General features: G+C 33.7%; 1 protein-coding gene across 1 annotated transcript; it reads left to right on the top strand.

Moving 5' to 3' along the window:
* The first annotated feature begins 10,720 nt into the window (after positions 1 to 10,720).
* Positions 10,721 to 11,548, top strand: LOC127120724 (basic leucine zipper 43). The gene has a single exon (XM_051051255.1). It carries the CDS (start codon positions 10,806 to 10,808, stop codon positions 11,364 to 11,366), a length of 561 nt encoding a protein of 186 aa, XP_050907212.1. The 5' UTR covers positions 10,721 to 10,805; the 3' UTR covers positions 11,367 to 11,548.
* Positions 11,549 to 12,477: the final 929 nt, after the last annotated feature.

Below are 12,477 nucleotides of genomic sequence, written 5' to 3'. Positions count from 1 at the left end.
CTTACCCACCAGTGGACAAGGATCAGACAGAATGAGCCTTCTTAAATTACCATACCTGCAAGAGAGAAGTCCATAATAAATAGAGTTAACGTCATTCAAAATATGCCACTTCCACTTGCATAAGAGAGCGAGATTAAAATGACCGAAATACTTGATACCAAGACCCCCTTCCTTCTTCGTCAAACATGTCGTATCCAAACTAACCCAATCAATTTTCTTCTTCTCCTCCCTACCTTTTCACAGGAAAGTTCTTTGAATCTTGATAATTTCTTTGATGATCGCCTTCAAAGCTTTGTAAAAGGAAAAATAATAAATCAGAATGTTAGAAAGAATGGCATTTAGAAGAACCACTCTACTTCCAATTGACAAATTATGATTGATCCAAGTAGAAAGCCTCCTCTTTAATTTAGATAAGATTGAATACCAAACCTCCTTCCTCTTAAGATTGATCCCAACCGGAATACTAAGAAAACTATAAGTAGAAGGCCCAATCTCACACTTAATAAACGTCGTCGCCGCTTGCACAAAATCTAGGTCCAAATTAATGCCCACAAGTCTACTTTTGCACAAATTAATATGCAACCTCGATACCAACTCGAAACCTCTAAGAATTTCCTTCATGCTCCAAAGATTCCTCCAAGGTCCATCGCCGATCACCATAGTATCGTCCGCAAATTGAAGGATCTCGAGGACATTGTTGTTGAACTGAAAACCTTCAAAATCACCCAAAAGAGAGACTTTCTTCATCATAACCGATAACTCCCCCACCACCAACAAGAAGAGGAAAGGGGAAAGAGGATCCCCTTGCTGAAGACCTCTAGAAACCGCAAAGTCCTCGGTTGGACTCCCATTGACTAAAATAGAAATGGAATTGTTGAATATAAGAGCTTTCATCCAACCCCTCCACGGGCCCCGAAATCCATTCTCACCAACATATATCTCAAAAAACCTCAAGAGACACAATCACATTCCTTCTCAAAATCGACTTTCACCATCATATAACACCTATTCTTCTTCACGAAATCCAGAATCTCGTTGATAACTAGAACACCATCCATCATATTTCTATTAGGAATGAAGACCGATTGAGATGGAGAAATCAAATTTTCGAAAACCAATCTCAAACGATTGGAGAGCAACTTAGCAAGAATTTTATAGACTACCATTAAGACAAATCGTCCTAGAGTCATCCAAAAAGCCCGTATTATCGATTTTAGGAATCAAAGTCAAAAACAAAGTCGTGACCGCTTTAGGCAGCACATCAACCGAATATAATTCATTCACAAACCCACAAACATCCTCTTTCACTATAAACCAACAATCTCTAAAAAAGGCTAAATTAAAACCGTCAGGACCCATACTTTTATCGCCATCACAACTCCACTCCACATCCTTGATCTCTTCCTCCAAAAACGGTTCCTCTAACATAGAATTATCCTCCCCTGTCAACTGATCAAAATTAACACCATCCAAATTAGGTCTTAAAGAAAAAGATTCACAAAACATGTTAGTGAAGTGATGATTTAACTCCTTTTTAACCAAATCCATCTTGTTGATCCACTCATCCTTTGAATTGATACCCAACAAAGTTTTCTTTCTAAACTGTTGTTTCACGGCTTTGTGAAAAACTTCGAGCTAGAGTCACTTTCCATCAACCACATTTTTGTGTTTTCTCTTAAAAAAAATGTTGAAAAAAATCATAGAAACTATTATCATGACTAAAACCCAACAAATTAGTATGTTTCATAATTGGGTTTTTTATCATGATTTTTTGTATAACAAATCAATAAGTGTCCTAATTATATTATATGAAATTAATTAATGTATGCACTTATCAACTCCCCCAACTTAAAACTTTGTTTGTCATAAATAATAATCCTCACAAAATATATCACTCAATCAATAATTACTTCACCATAAATCACAATCCTCACTAAGTGTATCACTTAATCAAATAAGTGTTTCTCTAAAATTGAACACTTGCAATAAAAAAAAATCCATTTTGATATATATATATATATATATATATATATATATATATATATATATATATATATATAAAGCATAATCACAAACATGTAATTAACCATGAACCACTAAGGATTTTTATTAGGTTTTAATGGGGCTAGACTACTACAAGTCATCAGTTTTCTATGGAATTCAAAAGAGTCTATAAGTAAGAGATCTCTTGGTTATGGTTTAACTATACACATTCAGAATATTATACGCAATAATCTTTTTGATGAATTTTATTTTCTCTTTCTTTTTGTTCTTATCCGACCAAAGGTACAAACAACTAAGGCCTAACTTATCTCAAATTCATTTCACTTGACCTAAAGTATAAATTTAATTCACAGGAAAAGTAATAGACACTTTTTTTATCTCCATTTTTCATTAGAATCATCTTGAATCTTGAACTAATTTAGGCGTTAAAGTGTTAACCATGCATGTCCACCCCATGATTCTGCATCGAAGAACATCACCACCAGTTTAGGATTCCTCACCACTTACTTCAAACTAATTTTTATTTTAGTACTGAACATTGGCGTCGTTTGTGGAAATCAGCTTCTGATTCCTGTGTTTTCTATGATTCCATGTTCACTCTCTGATTCCTCAGTTTGTAGCCTCCTCGATTCACCGAATCAATAACATTCATGATTAAACAAGAAGACTTGTTGTGTTCAATCCGATTCAACATCATTTCGACTTTGATTCCTTGAATTTTTGGATCTCTGATTCCCGCAGAAACTCCACGAGGGGAAATGAGAAAACAATCCTAGATCTAAATTTAGATATGTATCAGAATTGTTGTATAATGGAGGTAATTACTTCCAATGTCTTGCTAGAGGTTCTTGATCAACTTCTTAATCAAGAATCTATTCAATTATCCATCATCGGCACGACTTTCACCGTAGCGACCCCTTTGTGTAGATTTATGGCCAACTTGTCCTTTCCAATAGATAAATAACTTTTAAGTTATTAACGAAGGCCATATCACACTGAAATTACTAGACAGTGACAGAGCAATTCGAATTTCAAACACATAATTATTAACAACTGAAACAGTTATCGCCATAAAACATACTGCGCAGCTTCACGATGTGGAATATTAGATATGTCTATTTATTATATCATACTTAATTTTTGTTGCCTAGACTTACAACGCTCACATATTTGGTGGCGATGCATTGGCTAAAACAAATTTTCCTTCTAGCATGTTGATACAACACCAAAAATGGAAATCCAAGTGCACGAAGATATGGAGGGACGAGGAAGGCCCGCCGATCGCATATATAGACTAACCGGTGGTCATAACACCTTTCAACGTCAAATAAATCATTTTGAGATAACTCATAGGCGAAAAATTCCGAGCAATAATTTCTAGTCTGAGGCAATTAAGTTATCAAGACTTCAGCGGCCAGATATGGATACACAAGATAATAGATCATGTGGTGTCTAGTAATTCTTCAACTTGCTCCATGAGGAGTTCATAAATCACCAACTCCCATCGAAATAACTTCCTCTCGACACTCCTATCTTACTTACTGCTCGATTTCTCCGACCTACAAGGGGACATTCAGGGAAAGAAAGAAACCAGGTATGATTCGAAGAAAATGAGGAAAGTTTAGCAAATAACTCATTAAGAAATTAAGCCTCTCTTCAATAAAGCCCTCGGCACAATCAGGATCCAAGGGTGTCCCCAGGGGAAAACTTTAACATATCATAAATAAATGATATTGACCGCATTACGAAGGGTCAAGAAAGGCGTCTATCCTGGAGAAAAATGAAGCTAGGATGTTACCACCCTACCTTTCGGAGGATGCCTTGTCAAGACTTTCAAAGAGACCATCATGTGGCCTTAGAATATCCATGATCGTCAACAAGGAACACTTTGTAGGATTTCAACTGTCTCATGAAGAAGTCGATGGATGGACCATTTCTGTCGATGCCACAGTTGACCAAAGCAACAAAGAATGAAAGGAAAACATTGTATCCTCGTAACTCCTCATAGTAGTTAGATATTATTTAAATATTCTTGTAATTGATATATTTCTTGATAAATGCTACAAGCACAAATAATGTTTCATGTTCCGTGCAGGAAGGCGTGGGTATTTATTTAAAGACAGACCTCGTGATTAAGGAGCACTCTCCTCAATGTAGTTGGCGCACCCCCTCGAATATAGCCAATCCAAGGGCGTTAAGTAGTGGAGCCTGAAGACATCCACCTAGATCCAAGTCATACCTCGAGGGAAGGGACGAAGATCATACCCTTGGTCGGTGAATGGTCCTCTGTGGATCAGAGCGCAATAAAAAACGATGACTACATCTAACTAGGTCCAAACCCTACCGCAGGAAAATAAACAAATACACATTTAAACAATGAAAAATAATTACAACAAAACACACCCCTCTCACGACAACAAATACTTAAGGGTTCTCACACTCAAAGAAAACAACTTTACAACTACCATGATACAGACTCGAAACCCACCAGTGAACACCGACAGTTCCCCATATGCAGATAGACCTATATCGTCCTCAGGCAAACAAAATCTAAATCGCTCGTGGAGTACACAAACTTTACATTATAGGGATGTCAAATAAACCTTGAGGTTGCAACAAGTTTTAACCAATTAGAAGTGAAACACAACAACAATAAAATGGAACCATAAAATAGAGCCATAAAAGTTAAATAACGCCAAAAATCATAAAGGTAAAAATATTTTTATAAATATTGATTGTCTTAGCCAAGGCACAACAACTAGGAAATATTGTATAGACTACTTACTAGAGAGAATTATGGGAATTCTCCCTCATACTAGCAACCTCGCTTTCAAGAGTCTTCAGAGCCTTAACATGAACCTTCAATTCATGTCAAAGAGTCTTATGGTCCTCAACCACATTGTTATTCATCTTAGAAATAATGTTAGAAACTTCCTGGCGCCGTTTTTCTCCACCTCGATGGAGGATTCCAATTCACCGATCCGTGCAGCCAAGGTTGCAGGGGAGCCATAGATCTTTGCCTCTTCTTGAAAAGCGTTGTAAATCTTAGCCTTCTCATACAATCATGCTAACTCTTCTAGAAAGCTAAGCAATTCTGCTCTATAGCTTCACACTTCCCATTCCAAGTATCCCACTCCTTGGAAGGATTACCATCAGCTAAGACATCCTCTCTACCAGTACCTGTCATAGCGAATAGTGAAAAATCCTAACATGTTAAAGGTGGCCTCAGAGAGGAGCACTATCTTCTAGGCTTCATAAAGTTTATAGACAAAAGAAAAATACTTTGTCGATACAAAATTAGTAGCTTTATCAGAGGTTCGAGTGAGCCTCCATGGGAGAATGTTAGGCATGCGTAAGAAGGGGACATTGTTCCTAGAGAAGCATCCCCGATCAGACAGAAGCGTCTGGAAGAACCCTATTCTAGAAGAGGAGATTGGCCTTTAGCCCAACCGTTATTTGTTGAAATTGGATACGGGGGAATATCTCTACAGTTATAACAACCGTAACATTGACAAGTTGGTCAGCCCGGGGGAAACAACATTGGTCTCGGTGGCCGGAATATGAGTTTTGGTCGAAGCAGCATCAGTGGTTGTAGGATGGGGTGAAACAAACTAGCTAGTAGGACATGTCTTGATTCCTTGAGCATTGGCAAGGTCGTAGAATATAAATGTAGAACTATGTCCTTACCAAAAATGTATCTCCTCTCCTCCCGGCAGACTACACTCACGATGGCGTAAGTGTAAATTTCTTCTTCCTCACCTCAAAAGAAAGCACCTCATCAGGGCCAAGCCCTTCTTCATAGCCAAGTCCTTGGAACCAAGAGTGTATGTACTCATTCATCGCCACCTCGTCGGGGTAAAGAGAATATAACTTGGTGCGATAGAAATGGATATCGCGATGGAAATGGGGAAAGGACCAATACTTCAAGAATCATCCCTTATATAAAAGAGACGATTCAGTCAGGAAAGAAAAAATTAAATATGTGCCTCCAGAGTGAGGGGTTTCACCAAGAAGAAATGCCTCAAAAAATTGTCCCAGTCACGGTGAAAGGGTTGAAACAAGGATCGTTCGGATGGAAGCTAATGAGCCATTTGTCATGATAGTTATCCTAGAGGTGTACACCATGTAGAATAAGTTTAAAAAAATAGCCCGAGTGAATGCTTTCAAGAATTATGCTCGACACACAACTAGAATACCTTCATGTAACCTCAAGACGTCAAATGAAGTTAGGAAGGGGGAACATTTAAAATTCTTCAAGACGACCATTTAAAAGTTAGAGAAAGGCAGTCACAATTCTATCCTCGTGAACAAACACTTGTAAAGCAAGAATGAGCATCCATCAAAAGATTTTAATATCCTCTTCTTCAGACCTACAGGAAGAACCGATCAGTCTAGAGGGTCATTGACCACGAGGCCAACAACATCTATTGTTTCTCCAATACTCATAACGATCGAGGTTATTACCACTTATGCATCTACCCAATCGTACTTAATTGCATCGACCTACTCCAACAACATCACACCTATCCGCGCCAGGTAGTTGACTTTAGAATGCTTATCGGTTGTGATCCACAAAACTACATCGGACCTGCCCCAAAGCTCCAAGCGCTACAACACAACGATGAAGAAGAATTACAAAATCAGGGGATGGATTTTTCCTTTGAAATACAAGCAAACTCAAGTATACTCGAGTGGACTATAAGCAGCACCATGCCCTAGCTAGTCATGTTATCCCATGTGTCAAGAGGAATCAGTGAAACGTTTCAGTGATGAAAATGCATTTAACGCGCTTGCTCACCACAACTTTTCCAACTTACTCCATGCATTTCATTTCTAGTTTGCACCAGACAACATTTGTGGAGGCCAACCAAAATCACTAAATGCTTCCCCGGACCTCTTAGTGCACGACAAAGCCTTGAGGAAACTGTTATGGTCCGGCCAAATGCCCAAACAACTAAGGTCCAATTTATCTGAAATCCATTCCACTTGATCCATGGTAGAAAGTTAGTTCACACAGAAAGCAAATGACACTTTTCTGATATCCATATTTCACTACAATGATCTTGAATATTGAACTGACTCGGACATTAAAGTGTTAACCATGCAAGTTCATCCCACGTCGACGCACCGGAGATCAACACCATTGGTTCAGGATTCCTCACCACTTATTTCAACTATTTCTTATTTCAATATAGAACACTTTTATTTTTGTCTTCTTTCTCACTTTGATTATTAAGATAATTTTTCTTTTCTTTTTTTCATCACCGTAAAAGAAAAAACCACTTTTTGTTTTTTATTAGTGTATTTACCAATTTTTTTTTCAACTTTCTTAAAACTTATCATGCATAATTGTTCTATTAAATTAAGAGAAAAGGACAAGCAATTGTTTTTCTTTTATGAATTTTTTTTATCAAAAAGAAACAAAAAATTAAAGTATTTGGTTTAATGGGGGTTAAAATGATCATTCAATTATATGTAGATTTAGTTGGCTAAATAGGCACTCTCAAAAGAGAAAAATAACCTTTATCATATCCATGGATCATACAAAGTAATTAAAAATTTAGGTTCAAGCATAATCAACCGTATGAAATGAAAAGACACTCTTAATATATGTAAATCATGGAAAGTTCACATTCTCACCGACTAGGTCTATATGAAAACTTGAATTAATCAATAATTTCCAAGAATTCAAAGAACTTTGATTTAGTTCAAACAATTTGGCATTGACATTCAAGAATAAATATGGACTTTGACCTTGAAAATATTGGCTTTAATCATGTAAATAAACTTGATTAGTCACAAATCTAGAGTTTTCACTATAAAGTTGTAGAATCTAACCTTGTTTCACAAAAAAATTATTTGACAAACCACAAAAAGACTACCCTCGTTAACATAAGCTAGTCAATATTACTTTAAACACCATTGATTGCTTAATCTTTTTCTTTCTAATTTTCCCATCTTATACGATCATTTTATACTTGGGTCCGATATATATCATAGAGAACATTTCTGGAGTTCATTGTTAAAATGAGAATATAATTCGAACCTTAGAGTATATTTCTCATAGTTGATGTCAATGTTCCGACTTCAAGTCCATTGCACTGGATCTATATAATATTATCTTGTTTAATATTTATTGAAGTATAAGAGAGTGAGAGATATTTGAATAAAATATGTATTTAAAAGACACTACGTAAACCGTATTATATAAAGAGAAATTACAACTAATTATATATTAGAGAGACTATTTTATATACAAATATTCTTAACAATATTTGTAGAATATATTTATGATTTTGTTCTCTACAAAAGACGTCTTGTTAAATTAATAAATGTGAATATTATATATAAGTTACTCTTAATCTCACCTATAAAAGAATGTGTGAATCATACAAATCATAAATGTGGACATTTGTCTCCGAAGATAATTGCCAACGAATCATACGACCCCTAAAAATTGAGAGAATTTAATCAGCCTATATGGAAACAGTAACTCCAACCCAATCAACAATGTTGTTTAAAGTTGGTTGTTCAAAATTAATGGAGTCCTCAACTATACTCAACCGAGAAGCCACACATAACCAAATATTTTAACAATATATCAATAATCACCTATTCAAACCTTTTACTATTCACCATCATCATACCATTTTCTTCAAGTTAAAAGCAATATGATATGGAATAACCATGAGAATATGCCCTTAAAGATTAAAATTCAAAGCTCACAAAACACTTTGAGAAGCTAAAATAAACACAACGCCATGATGCATTCTAACATTTCAGCTAGCATACAATTGGCAGGTGAAACTGAATCTTCTAGCAGTGTTGTTAGTGATTAATTACACTATTGAAATCGTCATTTCCATGACTTAGTAGAATTTGATAAGTATCAAATACCTAACCCTTTTTTTAAATTAAATAAGTGAATGCTGATGGGTCAATGATCTGGCTTCTTTTTAACCCACATATAGAAATTTTGTTTCTGAGGTTCCAAAAGAAATGGTCTTTGAGTCATCAATATTCTTAAACTTTCTTTATTTGTCTCTTAGTTGTTACCAATTTGACAAGAGTAAATGAGTAGTAATTTAATATTTGAAATTGTGAGAGTGATAATTTTCTCCATCAAATATATAAAATAAAGAGAAAATATTTTCTTAAAATTCAAAATTTATGAGTTGTTCAATACTCGGTTCATGAAAAATCAAGGGATAAAGTATTTGATCATGAGTTCGAATCCCGTCACATGTATTTTTATTATTTATAAAGTTGGATGACGCGTCCAACATAAAATCTCGATTTTGTTTAAAAATCGAGATAATAGCCCTATATTATTACATCGGTTTTATTCAAAAATCAACGGATAATTTTTTTATTTATTTTCATTTGTATCTGAATTACAGAACCATATCACAGAATATATAATCATATTTTGTAGATTTTTAAAACAAAAACATTATACCTGCATTACAGAACCCTATCACAAAAGAAGAATAGTTTACGGCAAATTCAAAGTCAAAATTCGACAAACTGTATAATTTTATAACAAAATTAAATTAAATAATTAATCAACAAAAACATTGTACTCGATAATTTGAATAGGAATATCATATATGCACAACTGTAAAATTAATTGAAAAAAAATGTTTAAATTAAAAGACACTTTTATCATACAAATTTTAAGACAATAAAATATTACAATTGGGTAAATAATTAATACAAATTTTAAGACAATAAAATATTACAATTGGGTAAATAATTAATGATGATGCAACCTTAGTTAACTACAATTACTATATATGATAATAGAAGCCTCTAAAACATGAACTTACAACCACAATTATGATGATGATTACCATATAAAACATTATTTAATTAGTCCAATGAAGTCTAAGCCAACCTAACAATTGTTTTTCCACAATATTCCACCAAAATCTTATGTCATTTAAGAGTGAATACTATCCACATCCAACATATAATGATCTTGGAAGTACACTAACACATTATTATAATAAAAAATGACTTTAAATTCCAAACATTGTATTGTGCTTGCTTTAAACATAACAGTCTTCCATTATAGTTATTATACTCCCCATGATGTGAAACTCATTTGTCTCTATATTACGTAAGCATATAATTTTCTTCAAAATGATTATATCCACAAACTTAAATCGCATTCACCCTTTGGGCCACTTGTATGCATCATCCATATACATAAACATCCATCTATATGTTATTAAACATATAAATGCATACAAAATTTTAGGAGAACATGTCTATTCTGTTTAGATCCTCCCTAAAAAATCCCTAAAAATGGAAAGATGAAATAGATATAGATCTAAAATTGATTCATTCCGAAAAAAATTAGGATGCAGACAATTCACTTTTAAAATTTAAAATTATAAAAATTTATATTAATGTTCGTGTCAATAAAAAAATAAAATCGACCAGAATAGACATATTATAGAATCCAGATTACAGAAAAAACATACCTGTTTTACTCGCCGAGACAATTTTTATGAAATTTGACTTACTTTTAATTCTAATTACAAGGACATTTTTTCTAGAACAAACCATATATATACACATGATGTACATGACATTCAATAAAACATACCAAAAAACTTTTTAACAAAAACATCAACATTGTGAACTCAACTATTATCCAAGTAGGTCCACTTCATCATTATCTTCTCCCTATATAATACCTACTCTCTTCCCCTCACTCTTCAAAAACCATTTCAACCTTTCATCACTCTCATTCCTCAAACCTTAATTTCCTCAAAAAAATTCCTTAAAAAAACATGCAAACAAGAGAAGTAACAACAACAGGACTCAACTACATGCTCCCATCAAACACATCACCCTATCTTCAAACCTACAACAACATTAATCCAACATTCCATCTCCAAAAACTCTCAAACCAATTATTCAATTACCAAAACACCCCTCAATTTCATCATGACTTCAATTATAGTCCTCAATCCTCATGCATAAGTAGCAACTCAACTTCTGATGAAGCTGATGAACAAAACCTAAGCCTCATCAACGAGAGGAAACACCGAAGGATGATATCGAACCGAGAATCGGCTCGTCGATCGCGTATGAGGAAGCAGAAACACCTTGATGAACTTTGGTCACAAGTTCTTTGGTTGAGGAATGAAAATCATCAACTTATAGAGAAACTTAACCATGTTTCGGAGAATCATGATCAAGTTGTTCAAGAGAATTCTCAGCTGAAAGAAGAAGCTTTGGAACTTAGACAAATGATAAGAGACATGCAGATTCATAGTCCTTTGATTCCTTCTTTTAGTCCTTTGGAAGATACTTATCTTAGAGATGATTCTTCAAACAATTCCATCTAAGTTCTATGGTTCTTCTTGGTTATAATTTGAAGATTATAAGGCCAAATTTTTATCTATTTGGTTTGATTTCTTTATTTTGTGTTTATGTTGAAGTCAATATTAATAGTTTCCTACTCCTTCTTTAGCTATATGTATGAGGTGAAAATAATATATATGGAAATAACTTGATTTAAGCTTCTTTATTTTGAGCCTTTTCACTCTAGTCTCTAAATTAAGTGCTAAGTATTTAAAGAGACTAAAAATAATTATGATAATTTTGAGATATATATTATGATAATTTTGATAAATTCAGACACCATAATGTTATTGTTTCGTATATTTAATGACTAAAATGACAATATAGTTTTCGATAGATTAAGTCTCTAATTTTATGTTTTAGAGCATAATATAAACATTTAAAGATCATTAACTAAAGATTTAAGAGTTATCTACAAACATGTTGGATTAATGTGTTAAACACCAACTTGCAAGGCACATAGAAGAGTCAAAAACACCATTATGATTCATTTCTAGATAACAACATTAAACATGACTTTTATTATTCAACTTATTTTAATGTAAATATATTTATTATAAATTATTTTATATTAAATTCACTTTTAACTAAAACTAATCACACATTTAATGACCTCATCTCCAAGCAATAACACTTAAGACTAGAAAATTATGGATTAGATAGAAAGGAAGAAAAAGAGAAAATCATATATAATATACAAGATATGAATTAGCCAAAAGAAATCTATATGAATGTGAAGCCAAGAAACAAATTAATATAATGATTAGTGAATTAATGGAAGTAATTATATCAGGTGGAATTGGATAGGGAAGGAATTGGACATGACACTGAAATACATAAAAAAGTGTATGTAGTGGTCATTGGATGATATGATAGAAAAGTTGCCATAAAAAGGAAAAACATTTGGACATGCTAACCCACTACAAATTATTATCACACTATTTATTGGCTTTTTCAGACCTACCTTGACTGCATATTATTGGAATACAACTTCAGTTTTCGTGTTTTGCTTTCCTATGTTTTGATAAAAATATAAATAAAAGTTTGATAGAGATTATGTGTATTATTGATTAGCCAATAATGTAACCTTTTTTA

This window comes from Lathyrus oleraceus, chromosome 1, assembly GCF_024323335.1.
Source record: "Lathyrus oleraceus cultivar Zhongwan6 chromosome 1, CAAS_Psat_ZW6_1.0, whole genome shotgun sequence".
Taxonomy (NCBI): domain Eukaryota; kingdom Viridiplantae; phylum Streptophyta; class Magnoliopsida; order Fabales; family Fabaceae; genus Lathyrus; species Lathyrus oleraceus.
The sequence above is the reverse complement of the archived record's forward strand: the minus strand, read 5'-3'. Positions and strand labels throughout refer to the sequence as shown.